General features: G+C 67.7%; 2 protein-coding genes across 5 annotated transcripts in view; one reads left to right on the top strand and one right to left on the bottom strand.

Annotated features, from left to right (window-relative positions):
• The window catches only part of IRF5 (interferon regulatory factor 5), a 41424-nt gene extending 30088 nt beyond the window's left edge, over window positions 1–11336 (top strand). For 3 of the 4 annotated variants that reach the window (XM_089777916.1, XM_089777918.1, XM_089777921.1), the window contains 6 exons: window positions 496–548; window positions 5372–5402; window positions 5916–6227; window positions 6542–6934; window positions 8740–8858; window positions 10669–11336. In XM_089777916.1, the coding sequence (XP_089634042.1) occupies window positions 496–548; window positions 5372–5402; window positions 5916–6227; window positions 6542–6934; window positions 8740–8858; window positions 10669–10899 (1139 nt within the window). In that variant the 3' untranslated portion in view covers window positions 10900–11336. The remainder of the gene's footprint in view (window positions 1–495; window positions 549–5371; window positions 5403–5915; window positions 6228–6541; window positions 6935–8739; window positions 8859–10668) is intronic. The other variant, XM_089777922.1, reaches the window with a different exon arrangement.
• Window positions 11337–12699: 1363 nt separating this feature from the next.
• The window catches only part of TNPO3 (transportin 3), a 75944-nt gene continuing 64642 nt past the window's right edge, over window positions 12700–24001 (bottom strand). The window contains exons 17-23 of the mRNA XM_075924792.2: window positions 23031–23147; window positions 21739–21833; window positions 21005–21161; window positions 20401–20568; window positions 19967–20079; window positions 16250–16341; window positions 12700–13771 (exon numbers count right to left, since the gene is read on the bottom strand). Coding sequence (XP_075780907.2) covers window positions 16281–16341; window positions 19967–20079; window positions 20401–20568; window positions 21005–21161; window positions 21739–21833; window positions 23031–23147 — 711 coding nt within the window. The 3' untranslated portion in view covers window positions 12700–13771; window positions 16250–16280. The remainder of the gene's footprint in view (window positions 13772–16249; window positions 16342–19966; window positions 20080–20400; window positions 20569–21004; window positions 21162–21738; window positions 21834–23030; window positions 23148–24001) is intronic.

The raw sequence follows: 24001 nt of genomic DNA, 5'->3' as shown, positions 1-24001 counted from the left end.
AATCGGGCCCCACCACCAGGGTTCCCGGTCTGCTGAGCGCTTGGGCGGCCGTCCAGGAGTGAGTCCGGTGCCGCCCCGCTGATGAGCCGAGCGCCCGTCGCGGCCAGCCTTCGTTTCCAGTGGTGGTGCACCTCCGACCATGCCTCAGTGCACGGAACGCGATTTATTCCGCACACGGATGGAAAACAGGCGCGGGAATCTTTCCCGTGTCCCTCCCCTCCTCTCCGCAGCCAGTGAGCCCTGCGACCCACCCACTGCTCCGACCCTGCTCCCCAGCGGGTGCGCCGGGGCAGGCCCCAGCCCCAATTCCTGGGCTGGCCAGCTGGGGCGGCGCTTTCCTCTGGCCAGTGTCTGTGGCCCCAGGGGCTGGAGAGGGGAAGAGACGGTCCTGATGCTCCTACCCTCGCCCACCCTAACTCGGGCCCCACCCAAGTGTCCCCCTCTGCCGGCCACTGGCCCCCCCGTGTGACTTGCCCCCCCATGTCTCCGCTGCAGACTCGCTGGCTGGGGAGGAGCAGGGCGGCTGCTTGGGCGAGGAGGAGGAGGAGGTAAGTGCAGGACGGGGGCTGGGGCTGGCGGGCGACTGGCCCTGCCCCTCGCGGGCTGCTGGAGTCCCCTGGGCTGCCCGATCCCACTAGCTGGGTCCAGCCAGCGCCGCTGACGGGGCCCTTCAACGTCCGGTCAGGGCGCAGCGGGGCCTGGCCCCCTCCCTGCCCAGCCCGGCCCGGCCCCGTGCGGCCCCCAGCCCGGCCCCCGCCTGGCCCCCTCCCCCCAGCCCGGCCCGGCCCCGTGCGGCCCCCAGCCTGGCCCCCTCCCTGCCCAGCCCGGCCTGGCCCCGTGCGGCCCCCAGCCTGGCCCCCTCCCTGCCCAGCCCGGCCCGGCCCCGTGCGGCCCCCAGCCCGGCCCCCAGCCTGGCCCCCTCCCTGCCCAGCCCGGCCCGGCCCCGTGCAGCCCCCAGCCCGGCCCCCAGCCTGGCCCCCTCCCTGCCCAGCCCAGCCCCGCCCTGTGTGGCCCCCAGCCTTGCCCGGCTGGTTCCCAGTGCAGCCGGCACGTCCCACCCCAGACGCGGGGCGGCCCCTGCGCTGAGCACCAGCCTGGCTGCTCCCATTGGCTGGCAACCGAGGCTCATGGGAGCTGGGGGCAGCACCAGCAGGCACAGGCAGTGAGCCCCCCCCGGGCCCTCTGCCTAGGAGCTGGGCAATTCCGGCTGAGGTCAGCACCCCCCGACTGGAGCCCCCCCCCTCAGGCACCCTCAGCCCGGAGCCCCCTTCCGGACCCAGCACCCCACACCCTGGAACCCCTCAGGCGCCCCCGGCCCCGAGCCCCCTTCCGGACCCAGCACCCCACGCCCTGGAACCCCTCAGGCACCCCCGGCCCCGAGCCCCCTTCCGGACCCAGCACCCCACGCCCTGGAACCCCTCAGGCACCCTCAGCCCGGAGCCCCCTTCCGGACCCAGCACCCCACGCCCTGGAACCCCTCAGGCGCCCCCAGCCCCGAGCCCCCTTCCGGACCCAGCACCCCACGCCCTGGAACCCCTCAGGCACCCCCGGCCCGGAGCCCCCTTCCGGACCCAGCACCCCACGCCCTGGAACCCCTCAGGCACCCCCAGCCCCAAGCCCCCTTCCGGACCCAGCACCCCACGCCCTGGAACCCCTCAGGCACCCCCAGCCCGGAGCCCCCTTCCGGACCCAGCACCCCACGCCCTGGAACCCCTCAGGCGCCCCCGGCCCGGAGCCCCCTTCCGGACCCAGCACCCCACGCCCTGGAACCCCTCAGGCGCCCCCGGCCCGGAGCCCCCTTCCGGACCCAGCACCCCACGCCCTGGAACCCCTCAGGCGCCCCCGGCCCGGAGCCCCCTTCCGGACCCAGCACCCCACGCCCTGGAACCCCTCAGGCGCCCTCGGCCCGGAGCCCCCTTCCGGACCCAGCACCCCACGCCCTGGAACCCCTCAGGCACCCCCAGCCCCAAGCCCCCTTCCGGACCCAGCACCCCACGCCCTGGAACCCCTCAGGCGCCCCCGGCCCGGAGCCCCCTTCCGGACCCAGCACCCCACGCCCTGGAACCCCTCAGTCGCCCCCGGCCCGGAGCCCCCTTCCGGACCCAGCACCCCACGCCCTGGAACCCCTCAGGCACCCCCGGCCCCGAGCCCCCTTCCGGACCCAGCACCCCACGCCCTGGAACCCCTCAGGCACCCCCAGCCCCGAGCCCCCTTCCGGACCCAGCACCCCACGCCCTGGAACCCCTCAGGCGCCCCCGGCCCGGAGCCCCCTTCCGGACCCAGCACCCCATGCCCTGGAACCCCTCAGGCGCCCCCAGCCCGGAGCCCCCTTCCGGACCCAGCACCCCACGCCCTGGAACCCCTCAGGCGCCCCCAGCCCGGAGCCCCCTTCCGGACCCAGCACCCCACGCCCTGGAACCCCTCAGGCGCCCTCAGCCCGGAGCCCCCTTCCGGACCCAGCACCCCACGCCCTGGAACCCCTCAGGCGCCCCCAGCCCGGAGCCCCCTTCCGGACCCAGCACCCCACGCCCTGGAACCCCTCAGGCGCCCCCAGCCCCGAGCCCCCTTCCGGACCCAGCACCCCACGCCCTGGAACCCCTCAGGCGCCCCCAGCCCCGAGCCCCCTTCCGGACCCAGCACCCCACGCCCTGGAACCCCTCAGGCGCCCCCAGCCCGGAGCCCCCTCCCGGACCCAGCACCCCACGCCCTGGAACCCCTCAGGCGCCCCCAGCCCGGAGCCCCCTCCCGGACCCAGCACCCCACGCCCTGGAACCCCTCAGGCGCCCCCGGCCCCGAGCCCCCTTCCGGACCCAGCACCCCACGCCCTGGAACCCCTCAGGCGCCCCCAGCCCGGAGCCTCCTTCCGGACCCAGCACCCCACGCCCTGGAACCCCTCAGGCGCCCCCAGCCCGGAGCCTCCTTCCGGACCCAGCACACCCTGACTGGAACCCCTCAGGCGCCCCCAGCCCGGAGCCCCCTTCCGGACCCAGCACCCCACGCCCTGGAACCCCTCAGGCACCCCCAGCCCGGAGCCCCCTTCCGGACCCAGCACCCCACGCCCTGGAACCCCTCAGGCACCCCCAGCCCGGAGCCCCCTTCCGGACCCAGCACCCCACGCCCTGGAACCCCTCAGGCACCCCCAGCCCGGAGCCCCCTTCCGGACCCAGCACCCCACGCCCTGGAACCCCTCAGGCACCCTCGGCCCGGAGCCCCCTTCCGGACCCAGCACCCCACACCCTGGAACCCCTCAGGCACCCCCGGCCCCGAGCCCCCTTCCGGACCCAGCACCCCACGCCCTGGAACCCCTCAGGCGCCCCCGGCCCCGAGCCCCCTTCCGGACCCAGCACCCCACGCCCTGGAACCCCTCAGGCGCCCCCGGCCCCGAGCCCCCTTCCGGACCCAGCACCCCACGCCCTGGAACCCCTCAGGCGCCCCCAGCCCCGAGCCCCCTTCCGGACCCAGCACCCCACGCCCTGGAACCCCTCAGGCGCCCCCAGCCCCGAGCCCCCTTCCGGACCCAGCACCCCACGCCCTGGAACCCCTCAGGCGCCCCCAGCCCGGAGCCCCCTCCGGACCCAGCACCCCACGCCCTGGAACCCCTCAGGCGCCCCCAGCCCGGAGCCCCCTCCCGGACCCAGCACCCCACGCCCTGGAACCCCTCAGGCGCCCCCGGCCCCGAGCCCCCTTCCGGACCCAGCACCCCACGCCCTGGAACCCCTCAGGCGCCCCCAGCCCGGAGCCTCCTTCCGGACCCAGCACCCCACGCCCTGGAACCCCTCAGGCGCCCCCAGCCCGGAGCCTCCTTCCGGACCCAGCACACCCTGACTGGAACCCCTCAGGCGCCCCCAGCCCGGAGCCCCCTTCCGGACCCAGCACCCCACGCCCTGGAACCCCTCAGGCACCCCCAGCCCGGAGCCCCCTTCCGGACCCAGCACCCCACGCCCTGGAACCCCTCAGGCACCCCCAGCCCGGAGCCCCCTTCCGGACCCAGCACCCCACGCCCTGGAACCCCTCAGGCACCCCCACCCCGGAGCCCCCTTCCGGACCCAGCACCCCACGCCCTGGAACCCCTCAGGCACCCTCAGCCCGGAGCCCCCTCCCGGACCCAGCACCCCACGCCCTGGAACCCCTCAGGCACCCCCAGCCCGGAGCCCCCTTCCGGACCCAGCACCCCACGCCCTGGAACCCCTCAGGCGCCCCCAGCCCGGAGCCCCCTTCCGGACCCAGCACCCCACGCCCTGGAACCCCTCAGGCGCCCCCGGCCCCGAGCCCCCTTCCGGACCCAGCACCCCACGCCCTGGAACCCCTCAGGCGCCCCCGGCCCCGAGCCCCCTTCCGGACCCAGCACCCCACACCCTGGAACCCCTCAGGCGCCCCCGGCCCCGAGCCCCCTTCCGGACCCAGCACCCCACGCCCTGGAACCCCTCAGGCGCCCCCGGCCCCGAGCCCCCTTCCGGACCCAGCACCCCACGCCCTGGAACCCCTCAGGCGCCCCCAGCCCGGAGCCCCCTTCCGGACCCAGCACCCCACGCCCTGGAACCCCTCAGGCGCCCCCAGCCCCGAGCCCCCTTCCGGACCCAGCACCCCACGCCCTGGAACCCCTCAGGCGCCCCCAGCCCCGAGCCCCCTTCCGGACCCAGCACCCCACGCCCTGGAACCCCTCAGGCGCCCCCAGCCCGGAGCCCCCTCCCGGACCCAGCACCCCACGCCCTGGAACCCCTCAGGCGCCCCCAGCCCGGAGCCCCCTCCCGGACCCAGCACCCCACGCCCTGGAACCCCTCAGGCGCCCCCAGCCCGGAGCCCCCTCCCGGACCCAGCACCCCACGCCCTGGAACCCCTCAGGCGCCCCCAGCCCGGAGCCTCCTTCCGGACCCAGCACCCCACGCCCTGGAACCCCTCAGGCGCCCCCAGCCCGGAGCCTCCTTCCGGACCCAGCACACCCTGACTGGAACCCCTCAGGCGCCCCCAGCCCGGAGCCCCCTTCCGGACCCAGCACCCCACGCCCTGGAACCCCTCAGGCGCCCCCAGCCCGGAGCCCGGACCCAGCACCCCACGCCCTGGCCCCAGAGCCCACCCCCTCAGCCGGAGCCCTCGCCCCCTCTTGAGCGAGTGGTGGCGGGGGATAGTGTGAGCAGGGACAGGGTCTTGGGGAAGGGGCAGGAGCTCAGGGTAGGGGTGGGACAAGGGGCGGGGTTTCAGGGCAGGGGCGGGGCCACAGGCGGGGTCTCAGGGCAGGGGTGGGACAAGGGGCGGGGTCTCAGGGCAGGGGCGGGGCAACAGGCGGGGTCTCTGGCGGGGGCCCTACTCTGCCCCCCCCCGGGTCGGTCGCCGCCCCCCGGAGCTGAGCCCCGTCCGTCTGTCTCTCCCACAGCTGCAGAAAATGACGATGCTGACGATAGCGGGTGAGTGCCGGGGGGGCAGGATGTGCAGGGCTGGTCCCCCCCCAAGCCGAGCGCCAGGCACAAGAGCCCTCCCCCCCTCGGCGCCCTGCCAGCTCGGGTCCCACCCTGGCCTGCGACGGGCCCGTGGTGCCGGGGCTGAGCCGAGCCCCAGTGGAAGCTGCGACCGGGCCCGTCCCATCAGCCGCTAGCCGGGCCCCTCGCTCCAGCCGGCCCAGTGGCAAGGACCCTGCGAGGCTCTGAGCACCTCCCCCCCCGCCCCCCCCCCAGCTCCCATGCTGACCGGGCCCCCTGAGCCGTCGGCTGAGGTTGGCGAGGGGAGGGGACCCAGCTGGAAAGGGGCTGGTGTTTTCTGTTCGGCCGAGGGGCCTCGCCCAGGGGTGCTGGAGAGCCTGGCTCCGGGTGGTGGGCACCGTGGGCTGGAGCCGGGCACGGCTGGCGACGCCAGGGCCCTGCCAGTGGCTGGCTCCAGCTGCCGGGGGGGGCCCTGAGCCGGTGGGTTTTGGTGGCTTGCAGATCCCAGCCAGGGCGCGGAGACGCTGCCCGCCTACGTGTGGCCGAAGCAGGAAGCCCCATACACCCCCCCCTGCGGGAACGGCCCCTTCGCCCCGCTGGGCCCCCAGGAACTCCTGCACCCGGATGGAGGGGTGCCTCCGCCCCCCGCCGCGGGGGCCTTCGCCGCCGGAGGAGAGCTGGCCGCACAGAGCCCCGCCGAGAGCATGCCGCTGGCCAGCCTGCTCCCAGGCCCCCTGCCCCCTGAGGACACAGCTGTGCAGCCCATGGAACAGTTCATCCCAGACCTGCTCATCAGCCCGCACATGCTGCCCCGTAAGTGCCCTGTGCCCCCAGGCGTGGGGTAGAGTGCCCTGCATGGGCGGCCGCTCAGGAGAGCATCAGATGCCACCAGCTGAGTAGCAGAGCACCCACCCCTCGGTGTGTGTTTCTCCGGGTGGTGCACATTCGCACGTGCCTCGACGCACACAACAAAATTTATTCCACGCATGAGTGGAAAAGGCCAGAGGGCACATTGGCGTGGGTGGCACAAGAGGCAGGATGGCGGGGGGGTGGGGGTGGGGAAGGGGCGGCGCTTAGGGGCCCCGTCCCCCAGGCTAAGGGGCTTGTCTCGCTCTCCCCACGGCCAGTGACCGACCTGGAGATCAAGTTCCACTACCGGGGCCGGCAGGCCAGCTCGCTGACCGTCAGCAACCCGCACGGCTGCCGGCTCTTCCACAGCAGCCTGGCGCCCACGCGGGAGCAGGTGGCGCTGTTCGGGCCCGTCACGCTGGAGCAGGTGCGCTTCCCCGAGGCCCAGCACATCGCCAACGAGAAGCAGCGTTTCTACACCTGCCAGCTGCTGGACGCCATGGACCGGGGCCTGATCCTGGAGCTGCAGGGCCAGGACATCTACGCCATCCGGCTGTGCCAGTGCAAGGTCTTCTGGACCGGCCCCTGCGCCGCCCCCGCCCCGCCCGGCCCCAACCCCATCGAGCGCGAGAGGAAGATCAAACTCTTCAGCCTGGAGAGCTTCCTCAACGGTGAGGGGGGCCGGGGGGCCGGCCTGGGTGTCTGCCCCGGTGTCTCCCCCCCCAGCTCTGGGCGTCTGCCCCGGTGTCTCTCCCCCCCCCCCCAGCTCCGGGCGTCTGCCCCTGGTGTCTCTCCCCCCCCCCCCCCAGCTCTGGGCGTCTGCCCCCGGTGTCTCCCCCCCCCCCCAGCTCCGGGCGTCTGCCCCTGGTGTCTCCCCCCCCAGCTCTGGGCGTCTGCCCCGGTGTCTCCCCCCCCCCCCAGCTCCGGGCGTCTGCCCCTGGTGTCTCCCCCCCCCCCCCCCAGCTCCGGGCGTCTGCCCCTGGTGTCTCCCCCCCCCCCCCAGCTTTCTCTGGTGTCTTCCCCCCCCCCAGCTCCGGGCGTCTGCCCCTGGTGTCTCCCCCCCCCCCCCCAGCTCCGGGCGTCTGCCCCTGGTGTCTCCCCCCCCCCCAGCTCCGGGCGTCTGCCCCTGGTGTCTCTCCCCCCCCCCCAGCTCCGGGCGTCTGCCCCTGGTGTCTCCCCCCCCCCCCAGCTCCGGGCGTCTGCCCCTGGTGTCTCCCCCCCCCCCCAGCTCCGGGCGTCTGCCCCTGGTGTCTCCCCCCCCCCCAGCTCCAGGCGTCTGCCCCTGGTGTCTCTCCCTCCCCCCCCAGCTCTGGGCGTCTGCCCCTGGTGTCTCTCCCCCCCCCCAGCTCTGGGCGTCTGCCCCGGTGTCTCCCCCCCCCCCAGCTCCGGGCGTCTGCCCCTGGTGTCTCTCCCTCCCCCCCCCAGCTCTGGGCGTCTGCCCCTGGTGTCTCTCCCTCCCCCCCCCAGCTCTGGGCGTCTGCCTCTGGTGTCTCTCCTCCCCCCCAGCTCTGGGCGTCTGCCTCTGGTGTCTCTCCCTCCCCCCCCCAGCTCTGGGCGTCTGCCCCTGGTGTCTCTCCCTCCCCCCCCCAGCTCTGGGCGTCTGCCTCTGGTGTCTCCTCCCCCCCCCCAGCTCTGGGCGTCTGCCTCTGGTGTCTCCTCCCCCCCCAGCTCTGGGCGTCTGCCTCTGGTGTCTCTCCCCCCCCCCAGCTCTGGGCGTCTGCCTCTGGTGTCTCTCCCTCCCCCCCCCAGCTCTGGGCGTCTGCCCCTGGTGTCTCTCCCTCCCCCCCCCCCAGCTCTGGGCGTCTGCCTCTGGTGTCTCTCCCTCCCCCCCCCCCAGCTCTGGGTGTCTGCCTCTGGTGTCTCCCCCCCCCCCCCGGGCATCTGCCTCTGGTGTCTCTCCCTCCCCCCCCAGCTCTGGGCGTCTGCCTCTGGTGTCTCTCCCTCCCCCCCCCCCCAGCTCTGGGTGTCTGCCTCTGGTGTCTCCCCCCCCCCCCGGGCATCTGCCTCTGGTGTCTCTCCCTCCCCCCCCAGCTCTGGGCGTCTGCCTCTGGTGTCTCTTCCCCCCCCCCCAGCTCCAGGCATCTGCCTCTGGTGTCTCTCCCCTCTCCGCCCCCACCCTGGCGTCTTCTCCCTCCCCCCCCCCCACCTGTCTCGGCGTCTCTACCTCTGGTGTCTCTCCGCCCCGGCGTCTGTCCACCTCTGTCTCCCCCACTTCCCAGACCCTGCACTCTCCAGCCCTGGGGGTCTCCCCACCTCCCCAGCTTCTGCCCCTCCTCCCAGTCCCTGCCCCAACCTCTCACCTCCCCCTTGCTGGCTTCTGTCCCCACCCCACCCCTCGCTTCTCCCCCACGAAGGCTCCAGTTTCCCATGGGTGGGGGTGGGGGTGGGGGTGGGGGGGGTCGCTGCAGGGGAGAGGGGACTGGAAATGCCACCGGTCCCCCCCCACTCACGGCGGCTCTGCTGCGGGGCTCCCCAGGGCTCATCCTGTTCCAGAAGGGCCAGACCAGCACCCCGCCCCCCTTCGAAATCTTCTTCTGCTTCGGGGAGGAGTGGCCGGACCACAAGCCGAAGGAGAAGAAACTTATCACCGTCCAGGTGAGGGGGGGGGGGGGGGGCTGCCGCTGGCTGGGCCCTGTTACAGCCCCTCCCCCCTTCTCCACGGCCCAGCCCCCCCCCCCCCCCGCCTGCACCCAGAGGTGCCCCCGGCCCTGGGGGGCCGTCCCGAGCAGGATCCCCAGGGCTGGGAGGCTGGGCCGGGAACACGGGTGCCCGCTTCTCTCAGCAGCCCCGGCTTGGCGCCGGCCTCCCCCCTGCGACCCGCTGGGGTATTTCAGTGGCGCTGAACGGGCCCGGCCGCTTGTGGTCTAAAGCCAGGGACGGGCTGTAGCAGCCCGTGGCCCTCGGGGCTCTGCCTGGGCTGGGAGGACTAGAACCCCCGGAGAAGAAACTTCTCCGACTCCCTCCCCCTGCCCCTCTCGCACAGCCTGGCCCTGGATCCCCCCCAGTTCCTGCCCCTCCCTCCGCCTCCCAGCCTGCTCGGAGCGCCACAAAGCGCCCGACTCGCGCCCACAGCTGGAATGCTGGGCACAGCTGCTTGGCGGGGTTCCAGCGCCCGGAGCAGGGCCAGGGTGTGAATCAGGCGCGTCGAGGGGCATGGGGAGGGAGGTGGAGGAGCGGCAGTGCCAGGGTGCACCAGAGGCGCACGAGGGAGGGGACCGGCCCGGGCCGTGGGCTCCAGGTGGAGTCCCAGTGGGCCACTGGGCAGCTGGGAGAGACGAACCGGGCTTTGGCGGGGGCTGGGTGACGGGCCAGGGGCCCTCCAGGGCCAGTGGGGCGGAGGCTGCGAGGGGCCAGGGGGATCCAGCGGCAGAGGGGCTGGGTGACAGGCCAGGGGCCCTCCAGGGACAGTGGGGCGGAGGCTGCGAGGGTTCGGGGGGATCCAGCGGCAGAGGGGCTGGGTGACGGGGCAGGGGCCCTCCAGGGCCAGTGGGGCGGAGGCTGCGAGGGTTCGGGGGGATCCAGCGGCAGAGGGGCTGGGTGACAGGGCAGGGGCCCTCCAGGGCCAGTGGGGCGGAGGCTGCGAGGGGCCGGGGGGATCCAGCGGCAGAGGGGCTGGGTGACAGGGCAGGGGCCCTCCAGGGCCAGTGGGGCGGAGGCTGCGAGGGGCCAGGGGGATCCAGCGGCAGAGGGGCTGGGTGATGGGCCAGGGGCCCTCCAGGGCCAGTGGGTGGAGGCTGCGAGGGTTCGGGGGGATCCAGCGGCAGAGGGGCTGGGTGACAGGGCAGGGGCCCTCCAGGGCCAGTGGGGCGGAGGCTGCGAGGGGCCGGGGGGCTCCAGCAGCAGAGGGGCTGGGTGACAGGGCAGGGGCCCTCCAGGGCCAGTGGGGCGGAGGCTGCGAGGGGCTGGGGGGCTCCAGCAGCAGAGGGGCTGGGTGACAGGGCAGGGGCCCTCCAGGGCCAGTGGGGCAGAGGCTGCGAGGGGCCGGGGGGATCCAGCGGCAGAGGGGCTGGGTGACAGGGCAGGGGCCCTCCAGGGCCAGTGGGGCAGAGGCTGCGAGGGTTCGGGGGGATCCAGCGGCAGAGGGGCTGGGTGACAGGGCAGGGGCCCTCCAGGGCCAGTGGGGCGGAGGCTGCGAGGGTTTGGGGGGCTCCAGCGGCAGAGGGGCTGGGTGACGGGCCAGTGGGGCGGAGGCTGCGAGGGTTCGGGCGGATCCAGCGGCAGAGGGGCTGGGTGACGGGCCAGGGGCCCTCCAGGGCCAGTGGGGCGGAGGCTGCGAGGGTTCGGGGGGATCCAGCGGCAGAGGGGCTGGGTGACGGGCCAGTGGGGCGGAGGCTGCGAGGGTTCGGGGGGCTCCCGCGGCAGAGGGGCGCTTGCTGCCGCCTGCCCGTCTGTGTCTGCCGCCCAGGTGGTGCCGGTGGCTGCCCGGATCCTGCTGGAGATGTTCTCGGGGGAGCTCTCCTGGTCGGCCGACAGCATCCGCCTGCAGATCTCCCACCCCGACCTGAAGGACAGGATGGTGGAGCAGTTCAAGGAGCTGCATCAGCTCTGGCAAAACCAGCAGAGCCTGCAGGGGCCCCCGGCCCTCGCGCCAGGCCCGGACGCGTGGGCGATGCAAGCCAGCAGCATGCAGCAGTGAGGCGCTCACCCGCTTCCCCGGCCTCCCAAAGGGCGCAGGCCTGCGCGCACCAGCCCTGTGGAGGGAAACTGAGGCACACTGACCTCCGCTGCTTCAACCGCAGGGCGGCGCGCCCTGGATCCCAGCTCAGCCGCCTGCTCCGGGCCCTCCCGTTTTGCTGCGCCGGGGCGAGGGGTGCCCGCTGGGAGACGGCTGGAGGCCGGCCCCTGCCTTCACCAGCTGGGACGACTCTGCTCCGGCTCGGCCCCAGGGACCGGCGCTGCCTGCGACGGAGGAGAGACTGGAACTTGGCAGCTCTGGCGGGGGGCACCAGGGGCCTGGGGCAAGGCCAGGCCTGCTGGATCCAGCCCGCGGGCGGGGCTGGGCGCTGCCCTTAGTGCCCCGGGCCCCGGCACCCAGGGAGGGGCCCAGCTGTTAATAAAGCAACCACACGCCTACCGGGGTGTCGTCTCTCCGCCCGCCTGGGGGGATGTGCAGGGACGCAGCTGGAGCCCCCGAGACGGCCCGGCCCCCCCCTGCCCCGGGGGCTAGAGCCCAGCCTGACACGTCCACCAAGCCGGGCACTAAGGAAGGGCCCGTTGGGGGCCCAGGTAGAGGCCGTGCCCTGGCTCTCTTGCAAGGGGGACGATGAGCCCCACCCCCCTGGGGGCCTCCTCCCCCGCCTGGGCCGTGTCAGCTGGAGGGGCTGAGCCGGGTGGCAGCATCTCTCCAATGCGCCGCTGCGGGGGCTGGACCGGCAGGCCGGGCTTTGGGCTGCTCCGCGCTGCCAGTCCCTCCCGGCCCGCCTGGCTCCGAGCTATTTCAGCAGCCCCCTCCAGCAGCGGGGGGGGGGGGGGGCATGTTCCCACGGGGCCCGGCAAAGAGCTTGCAAACCTGGACTCCCACATGCCTCTCGTGGCTGGGGGGGGGGGGGGGCAAAGCCTGATCCTAGCTAAGTCTAGCACCCGGCTGGGCACTGAGCTGCTCCCCCCGTGAGCCGGCTGCGATGGCGAAAGCAAAGAGCCAGGGAAGCCCCGTTCCAGCCGTACGGCCCCGGGTGGATTTGCTGTTTGGCTCATTCGGCCACGATAAGAACATCAGGGCAGCCAGACTGGGCCAGCCCAAAGGCCCATCCAGCTCAGCATCCCGGCTGCTGACAGTGGCCAATGCCAGGTGCCCCAGAGGCCAGACAACCAGCGGCTAGAGCCACCATTCCTACCCCTCCTGGCTAACAGCCACTGGTGGACCCAACCTCCATGAATCTATCCAGCTCTTTTTTGAACCCTGTTGAAGTTCTAGCCTTCACCACATCCTCCGGCAAGGAGTTCCACAGGTTGCCTGGGAGTAAAGAAAAACTTCCTTTGGTTTTAAAGCTATTTCACGCTCCTGTCAGCCGTTACAGGTCGCTCCCCAATACACAGCCACGCTAGCGAGCAACTTTCTCCCCACAGGTGCTGCAATGCATGCCCCGCCCCCACCGGGCAATAAAACACCTGGACTCTGCTCCTCTTTGTTCATTTACTTGTAACATTCAGCAATTCCCCCCGGCCTGCTCGCGTGTCCTTTCAAAGGCTCTACCCAGGCCAGCGAAGGAATCGGCACACGACAGGCAGGTCCGCGAATGCTGCTGTGCCAGTCAGCGCTCCTGGGGGGTGTTAATGCTCTTCCCAGAGTGGCAGAGGCCAGCTTGGATGGAAAAGAGGGTTCGACCAGGCTCAGTCTCAGGACAAGCACAGAAAATCCAAATCGCTCTGCTGTTCCCTCGCGGGCAGCGCGCAGACTGGGCCGAGCGCCCGAGACACGAGGCACAAACCCGACAGCTGAATTTTTTTCAATTTATTTTTTGTGTTTTTGTTTGTTTATTGTTCTCGAGATGGCTACAACACCAGACGGAACAGCCTCGCGCACGCCACACGCCTGCGCAGGGGCTCAGCTCTTGTCAGTGTGCGATTCCCGGGGAGCCGTTCCCAAAGCAGCTGCGTACAATGAGTCAGCCCCGTCCCCGCGAGCTCCGGAGCGCTTCTCCTCTCTCCCCCTCATGGTAAAAACCCAAATAAAACCAAATTAAAAAAACAAACTAAAAAAAGAAATATATATATATAATATATAACAGTCTATCCCAGTCTGCTCCCCCCGAAGGCTGACAGCTCTGCGGTATCAGATTTAGCTGGGGGGGGGGGGTTAAGGAGGGAGGGTGTGTGTGGGGGGGTTAAGTTTAAACTCCCAGAGCTCTGGAAGTACGCTCCACAGGGGCGAACGGCAGGATCCCCACAGCACCGCATGGGGGAACCAAATCCTCCCGATTGTTTCTTTTCGATTAAGGGGGGGAAGGGGGGGAGGGAGGGAGTGGAGGAAGCTGGCAAGTCCGGGGGGGGGGGGGGGGTTAAAAACCTGGGTGCCTTCCTCCCCCCTCCCAGGGCGGACAATTGGTTTTGCTGGGTCTTAATTCTTAATCCCCACAGTTTAAGTAAATTTTATTTTATTTTTCATTTCACAGAAAGTTTTCTACTTTGTTTTGTATTTTTTTTTTTTTTTTTTTTTTTTTGCTGCCAGGCAAATTTTTTTTTCCTTTCTTTTCATTTCTCTTTTTTTTGTTTGTTTTTTTTCCCCTCTCTCTCTCTCTCTCTTTTTTTTTTTTTTTTTAAAGCAAGTCCATCAGGAAAGCAGCGTTCCCCCTGCAATGCCGTCGGTCGGGCTGCAGCCATCTGTAGTCGGGGTCAAGTGGCCCTCTCTCTCACAAACAGGAACTTCACGGGCTGGTTCTGGCGGCGAAGTGTCTCTTCGGGTTGACGGTACTAGAGAGAGCAAAAGCCCTCGGCCACAATGAAGTTTGCTGATTGTGGGACACATTCTTGGGTTTGTTATTTCCTGTCTTCTAAATAAAAAGACATTCCTGGCGGGGGATGGAAAGCAAAGTCAGTATTTCCAGAGCACGCCGGGCGATTTACCGCTACCAAGATCGGCTCCCCAGCCACGGACAGGATCTACCGCCCCCCCGAGAGCCACAGGGCCCTGTTGCAAACAGTCACCCCAGGGAAGTCGGAGTTGCACTGCTACAACTGAGCCGGAGGCTGAATGGTGCACCCGAAGCACTACGCACAGTTTTTATTCTCTCATTAACCTAGGAACGGGCCCTGCCTGGGTCAGACCAAACGTCGATCCAGCCCAGTGTCCTGTCTGCCGACAGTGGCCAAGGCCAGGTGCCCCAGAGGGAGGGAACACAACAAGGAATTGTCAGGTGATCCCTCTCCTGTCACCCACCTCCAAAGAAACAGATGATAGGGACACCATTCCTACCCATTCTGGCTAACGGCCATTGATGGACCATGACTCTATCTAGCTCTTTTTTGAACCCCGTTAAAGTCCTGGTCTTCACAACATCCTCTGGCGAGGAGTTCCACAGGTTGCCTGTGCGCTGCATGAAGAAAAACTCCCTTTGGTTTGTTTTAAATCTTCTACCTCTTAATTTCATTTGGTGACCCCTAGTTCAAACAAGTAAATAACTTTTCCTTATTCACTTTTTCTACACCTGTCATGGTATTATAGACCTCTCTCCTATCCCCCCTTAGTCTCCGCTTTTCTAAGCTGAAACGTCCAAGTCTTTTTAATCTCTTTATCTGGGACCCGTTCCAAACTTCATCATTTTGGCTGCCCTTTTCCAATGCCTAGAGATCTTTTTGGAGATGAGGCGACCACGTCTGTACCCAGTATTCAAGATATGGGCGCCCCATGGTTTGATATAGAGGCAATAATATTTTCTATCCCTTTTTTCATGACTCCTAACATTCTATTTGCTTTTTTCACTGCCGCTGCCCACGGAGAGGGTGTTTTCAGAGAACTCTCCACATTGACGCCAAGGTCTGTCTCTGGAGTAGTTGTAGCCAAATTAGTCCCCACCTTATTGTACGTATAAACCTGAGCGTTGGTGACCAAGTCCTGAGACGAGAGTCTCTAGCCCAGTGTGCAGCAACCATGTTCCAAGCTGCTCCCCACCCACCGGGATGCTCCCCTGACCTGAAGTCTCTCTAGGGAGAAGGCAGCTGGATTTCGACCTTGGTCTCTTTGCTTTGTCCCCTACCCCTTGGAACTCCCACTTAATCCAGCTGCCCTCAGATGGGCTGGACCAGAGCGTTTGGGGGGCTGCCCAGAAGATATTCAGGTGCCAACCAGCTGATGAGCAGAGCGCCCACCGCCAGCAGGGTGTATTTCTATTGGTGGTGCACATCTGCACATGCCTCTGTGCACAAAACAAAATTTATCCCACACACGGAAGGAACACAATAGGGGAATATTGGTCTGCACGACTCCTGCACTGGGACTGAATCTGAACTCGTAGCCCTGATGTGAAAGCCCCATTACTCCGAACAGTCCCTGGCCCTTTGTGCCTGGAACAGATAATGTACATGCTAAAGCTACCAGCTGGGGGTGCCAAGAGGGGAGGGACTATTTGAGCTGCTCTAAGTCAGGAGGGCTGCATTGCGTGCAGTCCTCTGGTTAGATCCCCTGCCTTGCGCCAGCCCGCACCCACGGCTCTGGCTTCCGGCGAGGGTGGTCCCCTGAGACGGCAGACAGGAAATAGCCTCACGAGTCCGGCATCGTTTGATCTATTAGCCCCGGGCTCATGGCTACCAAATACATGGCCAGAGGATTTTAAAAATCAGACATATCATTTCAGCTATTTTAACCTGAAAATCCATGGTCCTGTAATTGTAGGGACTTGCCCCCGAAAAAGTGGTGGGTGTAGGGCAGGGGGGACGGTCACAAGATTATTGTAGGGGCGGTGCTGTCTTCAGAGCTGGGCTGCTGGCGAGCAGCGGCTGCTGGCCGGGAGCCCCGCCTGCACGGGCAGTAGCGCAGAAGGAAGGATGGCTTGCGAGGGTACTGCCACCCTTCCTTCTGCGCTGCTGCCTGTAGAGCTGGGTCCTCGGCCAGCAGCCAACGCTCTCCGGCCGCCCAGCTCCGAAGGCAGCAGCGCAGAAGGAAGGGTGGCAATAAGGTGACACCCCCCCCCCCAACAACCCGGTGAGCCCCCTGCCACGCCCGTCTGGGTCGGGACCCTCCGTCGGAGACGCGCTGAGATCTGCAGAGGGTAAAAGCACACAACAGACCGGATTTCAAGGTGCGGGACGTTGTTCCTGGCGGTGAATTGGACAGCGCACGCCAGAGGTGGCTCCCCCTTCGGTGACCTGTGCCACAGCCCGTTCGCCAGCGTTCGGGGTGGGATCGGGGCGGGTCGCACAGAACTTCGCAGGTCGAGGCTTTTGGACGTTTGCACTCGACCAGCCTCTCACCCCAGTCGTGGGCGAGGTCCCGGGCGCGTCAGGCCGCAGGCCCGTGCTGCGGGGCGCCCGCCCGGCAGGGAGCTACTCACCTGGGAGACAGGCACAGCGCGGGCGCACGAGCTATCGAAACAACCGGGTGAAGTCCCTCAGGGCCCAGCACACTTGTTTACATTCCTCCGCACTGAAAGAGAAGGGCAGTGGTTAGGGGCAGGCCGAGCTGGGCCAGAAGCGGGAGATGCTACAGGACGTCAGTTTCCCTCTTTTACCTCCCACAGAAGGCACCTGCCTGCCCCCGACACAAGGCCGCACGCGGCCCCGGCGAGCAGCTGCCGCTGATTTCCCGCCACAGCGAGCAGGGCTCAACGCTCGGCCGGCCTGCGTGCAGCTCTGGGGGGCTGCAGCTGGTGGTCCCGGCCTAGGACCAGGGGCTGGCATGAGGGCGGTGAGGAACCTGCTTCGCCGTCCCAAGCACGAGTCCCTCTCGCTCCAGACACCCTTACAGGCTGATTCAGGCCCTGCTGCGGTGCCCACGTCGGGGCTGCCGGATCCCATTCAGAACCCCCAGTTCGTCCTTTTCCAGCGGGGCCTTTGGGCCAGGGCTCACGGGCCCGGGTCTGAAGTAGGCAGGGTAAGTGCAGTTTAATCAACTAGTTCCTCCGAGTAGTTGATGTGCCCGGAGCCGGGAGCTAACCCCACTGCAGCTCTGCTCAGCTAATTCCCAGCTGCCCCTCTGCTGTGTCAGCCTGCCAGCTCCTAATCCATTTCAAAGGCTGAAGCGCAGCGGGAGACCCGGTGGGAGTCGGGAATCAGCTGTTCCCGCGACCCCGGTGCTGGGGGGAACCTGCTTTTAAGCTGGCCCCCTCCCCCATCCCTGGCTCCTGCTCCCCCCCTTGCTGCGGGGGGAAGCGACTAGTCGCGGGACTAGCCGCTTACATCCCTAGTCTGAAGGGGACTTGGTGACCCGGCGGTGGCAGGAAGAGGCCCGGGGAGGCAGGACCTGGGGCTGAATTTCTGACCGAGGGAGCCAGGCTGGCGCTTTCGGAGGGTGTGAAAGAGCTGGGTGAGGAGCAGGCTGGGACCTCCCTGCAACACAACTCCCGGGGCAAAGCCGCCAGCCTGTCACATGGGAGCGGCCGAGCCACGGGCAGAGCAGACGGCGGTGAGCCTGGGAGGGTGAGGGGCAGCCTGGGGGAAGCCAATGGAAGCCCAGTGGGGAAGGAGTCTTGGCCGGACCCAGAGCCCGGCAGCCAGTCTCCCAGCTCCTCGCGGGTCCCCTCCCCCCGTGATACGCTGCATGGACTCAGCGAGAGGCGATGGAAAGTCCCAAGCCGGTTCTCCGCTGGGAAACCGAGTCCCACTGTGCTGCCAAGGCGCCCCCTGCGTACAGCCCGCCCGCCCGCCCGGGGAAGTGCTGGTGCTAGAATCAGAAACCTGCCCTGTGCTGTGACCATGCTGGCTCCCTCCGACTGCCTGGGGAGGGGCTGTGAGCCCCCCTGCAGGGAAATGAGGGGGGGGAGGGGCAAGGTCCACCAGGCCACAGGTCCCGTGTGGGAGGGGATGAAGGCGCTAAGGAACCAGAGGGCTTGATAAGTGGCAGCACATACAGTAACAGAACAGCCAGAGGCCACGGTGAGGGGCACGTAACAATCCCGTTCTTTGCACAGGAGGCAAAGAACCCCTCCGGGCGCAGCGTGGGCAGCAGAAGGGGAAGCACACAAGAACGGCCAGACAGGTCCACTTAGCCCACTATCCGGGCTCTGACAGTGGCCAGGACACTGAGAAGAGACCTTTGCAGAGCTCCATCATCTTCCCCTCCCAGCATCTGGCAGTCAGATAGTTCGGGTCACCCAGAGCACGGGGTTCCACCCCAACCACCTTAGTTAAGAGCCACGGGTGGGCCTGTCTTTCAGGACCTTATCTAGCTCGTTTTTGAACTGTTCCCTTTCATTGCACATCCTGTGGCAATGAGTTCCACAGGTTAATGGCATGGCAAAAGTACACTTCCTCTTGTTCGCATGAAACCTGCTGCCTATTCAGTCCATCGGGTGACCTCATTTTTAATTGTGGGAGAGGGTAACTCATTCGCTTTTTCTGCACCATTCATGATTGTACAGCTCCTCTAGCACAACCCCGACTCGTCGCAGAACAGCCCCAGTCTCCCCTCCTACGGCAGCCGCTCGGCCCCCTCACTCATCTGTGCTGCCCTTCTCAGTTCCTCCCGGCTGGCCCGACCAGATTGGACCCCTCCGCGGCTTGAGGTAACGGGAGCCCCACGCACAAGCCACCTGCAGGCGTGTTCTCAGCTGGGCCAGCGCTTCCAAACACGGACATCCGGGGAGACGTTATTTTCAGGGGGGCTGCACACTCACAGCTCCCACTGAGTCAGCCCCTCAAGCGCCAGGCCCAGGCCTCGATCCTTGGAGCGCCCTGCCCCCGCCCTGGCCGACTGACCAGCCCAGGGCCCGCCGTGGGGCCAGCCCGGGAACCCCCCAGGTCCCACCCTGGCAGTGCAGGCTCCCAAGGGAAGGGCAGACTTTCTCGGCAGGCGCAAGGGGCGTGTGGAGAGGGCAGGGCCATTTGGAAGTGTTTCCCCTTTGGCACACGCTGCGCCATCTGGGGCTTTTACTTGGCGTCCCGGTGAGTGACGTGGTGCAGGGGCTGGCAGTGGGGGTGGGGTTATCCTAAGGGGACAGTTAACGCGTTACATAACAGGGGAGAGTTTCGATCCAACTCGGGGCTCTCCGGAGACAGTCTGCACCCGTCACAAGAACCACGGAGGACTCCGGGGGGGCTGGCTTTGGTGGCCACGCCAATTCCCTTTAAGGGACACTGCAGAACAACAGCCCCTCCCCAGCCCGGTTCGATTGGCAGGGACCTTGGGGTTTCCTCAGCTGCACGGGGCACAGGTGGATTTCAACTAGAGTAAATGGAGGAGTCTCTGGAACGTAAAACTTTTAAAGCAGGATCCGAGGAGGTCGGCAACCCGGCCAGAGGTCAGACTGGGCGACCACGGTCCCTGCTGGCCTTAGAGGCCGAGGCTATGACAACCGAATGGGACTGAGAATAAGACAGAGAACATCTTACTGCCTCGGTACACGCATGGGACGCCCACAGCTTGAATCCTGCTTACAGATGCGTTCACCTCATCTCCAAAAAGATCTCGACATTAGAAAAGGGCAACAGAAATGATTCAGGATTTGGAACGGGTCCCATATGAGGAGAGATTGAAAAGACGGGGACTTTTCAGCTTGGAAAAGAGGAGGCTAAGGGGGATATGACAGAGGGCTATAAAATCATAACTGGTGTGGAGAAAGTGAATAAAAAAAAAAGGTTATTTACTTGTTCCCGTAACTTCAGAACTAGGGGTCACCACATGAAATGAGTAGGCAGCAGGTTTAAAACAAACAAAAGGAAGTTTTCCTTCATGTGGTGCACAGTCAACCTGTGGAACTCCTCGCTGGAGGATGTTGTGAAGACCAGGACTTTAACAGGGTTCAAAAAAAGAGCTAGATAGATTCATGGTCCATCAATGGCTGTTAGCCAGGATGGGTGGGAAAGATGTCCCTAGCCTCTGTGTGTCTGGAAACGGACGACAGGAGGGATCACTGGAGGATTTCCTGTTGTGTCCCCTCCCTCTGGGGCACCTGGCACTGGCCACTGTGGGCAGGCAGGACGCTGGGTGAGACAGGCCCTTGGTCTGACCCAGTCTGGCTGTTCTTATGTTTCCAAGAGGCCGGGGCTCGCCCGGGACAGGGCCGTGGGGCTGACTCACGGGAACCCCTCTGAACACCCCCGAGGTCACTCACCTAGTCACCTGCTTGTGAAAGTCTGTGAGTTGTTTGTGCGTCACTTGGATGGCTCCCCCCGACGTTTCCTTTGGTAAACCCTTCAGTGAATTCTCCAGCCAGCGGCAGAACGTCTGGAGCGGGAGGAAGGGAGAAGCTCCAGACCACGCCGTGGCTCGGCCAGCAGGCCAGCGTCACAGACGGCACCGCCAGCAGAGACTTCCTTGTCCGTCTCGGGGGTGCGTGTTGGTCAGGACAGCCCGCAGGAAGCAGTCCAAGGTGCTACCCAACCCTGCCCCTGCCCGGACCCCGCTTGGACGGGTGCCCAGCTCGGTAGGGCGGCGCGGCGCAGGCTGAGCACGGCCAGCGCCCTGGGGCGTCTCACGAACATGCAGCTGGTGGAATGGACCTTTGTGGTTTGCTCCCTCCCTGGCCGCCCCCCTGGGCAACCTTACCGGCCTGTCGACCTGCATGATCTCCCAGAGCACCTCGGCGACGTCGGGCAGGGTGTAGGGCGGCAGGCAGAAACAGCACGTGTGCAGCAGCTGGCTTACGAGCTGCTGGCCCAGCTGGTTCATCACCTGCCCGATGAGCTCCTTCCGGAGTTCAAAGTCCTCCTCGTGCTGCGGGGGGAAGAGGGGCCTGGTGAGCCCAGCCCAGGCGCCCGCCTGCCCCGGGGGCCCTTCCCAGCTCCCCGCGCCTGTCGAGGCAGGACTTGCCGCACTGACCGACGTGCAGGCGGAAGGGCGGACGAGCAACAGCCCCGGCTTTTTGTGGCACGGGACCCGAGAGGGAGCCGGTAACCAGCCTCCCAGGGCCATGGGGAGACCGAGGCAGCTCCTGGCAATGCGGTTCCGCCAGCAGCAGCGCTGGGCCCTGCAGGCGAGGTCTCCCCGTCGGCAGGCGGGAGGCCAAACCCGGCTCTGAACGGTTCATCGGTCAGGGGCAATTCCAAGAGCCACGCGGATCGAAGCCACCCACAGGGGGATAAAGCTCGGCCTCCCGGAGCCGACTGGGCAGGGCGCACGTCCCCCCTCCACCCCCCCGGGAACCACTCACGTCGTTGGCGACCCCAGTGTGGACGAGGTCGCGCAGGAATTTCATGACGCTGCAGTTGGCGTCCCGGTGGTCGAGGGCGGTGGAGGCGATGGCCCATTGCAGGATGTGGATGATCACCTGGCTGCGGAGCAAGGTGATGGGGCTGCGCTGGATGAACCTGGCAGGGCGAGAGAGAGCAGGCGGGTTTGCCGGGGGCCCACCAGAAGGCGGTTTCGCGGCGGGGGCTGGATTCGGGGCCGGCCCCACGGATACGGCGGCCTCGGTGTTCGGCCCCTTCCCTCGCGCTGCCACCCGGGGCCTCCAACTCCGCCTGCCCCACGGCCAGCCCCAGCAGGCTGACTGCACGCGGGACTGCCCCCTGCTGGAGACCAACGGCGACGCCGCGGTCGCTGCCTGGACCCCCCGACCGTCCCCCACCCAAGGACGTGTGGTGCGGCCGCCAAGCCCCTCAGGCAGCTAGAAGGGCGCCTGCGCGGGCGTGGGCTGGGGGGGGTCGGGCACATGCTGCGGTTGCTGACTGCGGGGGGGCTGCTGAGACAGGGCTGTGAGCATGAACGTCAGGAGGCGGGGGCGGGTGGCACATGCTGTTCATCCAGCTTAGAAATCCAAAGGAAGAGGACGAGCCGTTCGAGCGGCCCGGGAAGCCGTGCCCACGTGCCCAGCCCCCGCCGGGGCACGGCAGCCCACACGAGGCGGCAGGGAGGGCTCAGGGCGTCCGGGCGGGGCGCGGTTACCTGGTGGCTAGCCGGAAGAGGTCGTCCACGGTGTCGGGGTGGTTCTGAAGGCCGTTCTGCTGCTCCAGGAGCTGGAAGGTGGGCAAGCACAGCGCCTGGAAGGGGCCAGGGAAGGGTTAGCCGCCAGCCACTGCCCTCGGGGTGCAGGCCGAGGAAGGGGGACAAGCGGGTGAGGGGAAGGGAGGGGCTGCTCGCAGGCTTTCGGGGTGCAGTCAGGCTCTGTCGTGGGAGTAGCCGGCAGGTAGTCTGAGCTCCCGGAGCCGGCGGCAGCAAAGCGGCAGAAGCAGAGACCTGGCTGTTTCACGCTGCCCGGCGGCCTGCCCCAGCTCCTGCGCCCGGGCACGTACGCGGCCCTCGCAGCTGCGGGTTCCCATCCCTCGGCAAGCAGGACCAAAGCCGCAGGGAGGCAGGAATCCGTCTCCCTGCCTCCGAGCCAGGGACTCGCCCACGGCCGAGCCAACCCAGGTGCCCCGACTCCAGCCAAGGGGCCTGCCATGGGACGGGCCCGTACACACGATGCGCCTGGGCTGAGGGGAGCGGCAGCATCCAGCGAGGCGGCTTTTGGCTGTGGGGATCTGCTGGTGAATGGCTCCCTGGCCTCGGCCCCCTCCGGCGAGCCCACCCCGCGGAGGGCAGGGCGAGCTGCACAGAGACACGCCTGCCCCAGCTCCCAGGGAAGCTCCGAAGACCCACCCGCAGGTGCCCGAGACCAAGAGTCAGCCGCAGAGGCGGAGGGCTGCCCCACGGCCAGCTCGGCCACGGGCGGACGCTCCCTGGGTGATTGGCCTCGCTTGACCTTCCTGCGGAACGCAGCCAGGCCCGGCGCTTGCCCCGGGCTTCGAACGCGCACCATGCCTGGGCCGGGCACCGTGCCTAGCTCAGGCGCCCGCTGCCCTGGAGGGCACGTTCCAGGTGCAGATGCACAATCCTTCCCGCTGGGCGCGCCGTTACAGGCTCCTCCCTCCGGCCAGCACTTGGCCCGGCACAGCAAGCCTCGCTGCGCCGGGGAGAAACACCGCTCCTCTTGGCAGGGTGGGCCGGGGAGGGACCACGGCCCACCTCAGGCACAGGGCATCGGGGGAAAGCCGCAGGGCGCTCACCCTCCCCGCCCGGCTGCGAAAGGGGGGACTTGCCAGGAGAGAAGTGGAAATATTCCCAGGAACGGCCGCGGCTTCGCAGCCGAAGGCCCGTGGACTCGCCGGGAGAGAAGCAGAGGGGCCCGCAGAGCCGCCGCCACGCGGGAAGGGGCGGGGCTTGGAGGCTGAGCCGGCCGGGCCCTCGGGAACACCCACCTGCAGCATGTCCAGCAGCCCTTGCCGGCAGCCTTCCTCCATCCCGTACTCGTCCACCAGGATGCTGCCGAGGTACAGGAAGCAGGAGTGCTGGTGCGCCTGGTACACGTTCACCATCTGCCAAGGACACAGCCGCTTACTCCCCGCGAGAGGTGCGGCCTACGGCAGGGGCCCGGCCCTGGCCCCAGGCTGCCCGGCCTCCCCACCCCCGGTGACCTCTCCTCCGAAAAGGGCCAGCTCCTCCAACATCAGCTCTCTGCTACGGGAGGCGCCAAGCGCCAGCCAGCCGCTCTCCGCCTGTGGGCCGGGCTCCGCTTTGTTTGGGGTCCCCAGGGCGGGCCGAGGCTGGCTGGGGCCCGGGGCTGAAGCCTGAACCCCACTTCCCAGGGCCAAAGCCAAACCCGAGGGCTGAAGCCCTGGGTGGTGGGGCTCAGGAGATAGGCCCCCTGCCTGGGGCTGAAACTCTTGAGGTTCAGCTTTTGCTCGCTCCCCCTCAGAGCTGGGGCTCAGGCATTGACGCCCCCCCCCCAGGGGCCATGACGTGGTTTTTGTCACCAGAAGGGCATTGCCGTACGATGGTGTTTGAGACCCCCTGGGCTGGCTAAAGGAGCCCCCCCCCCCCCTCGCGCTATGGGGGCCAGCGAGCCCGGGGCCGTCGCCACCGCCTCAGCCCAGCCTGGACCCCTCACGCCGGATACGCTGCACCCACTGGAGCAGCCTCCTGCCGGACAGAGACCTACACCGGGGGCTTCCAGTTCTAGGAGACAGGCAATCTCCATTAATTATAATTATTAATTATTCCTGGGCCTAGCTGTCCCCAGAGAACTGGGGCTTCCTTCCTAGCCACTGCTACCCAGAAGCAGGCCTGGTTTCCATGGCAGCAGGGGTAGGCCTGAAGCCAGCCCAGCTTCCTCTTCTCTTGCGCCCGTTGCCGGCGTCCATAAAGCACTAGCCACGAGCGGCGCCGGCGC

This window comes from Pelodiscus sinensis, chromosome 1 (assembly GCF_052426305.1).
Source record: "Pelodiscus sinensis isolate ZL-2025 chromosome 1, ASM5242630v1, whole genome shotgun sequence".
NCBI lineage: Eukaryota > Metazoa > Chordata > Testudines > Trionychidae > Pelodiscus > Pelodiscus sinensis.
This window is presented reverse-complemented; position numbering and strand designations above follow the sequence as displayed.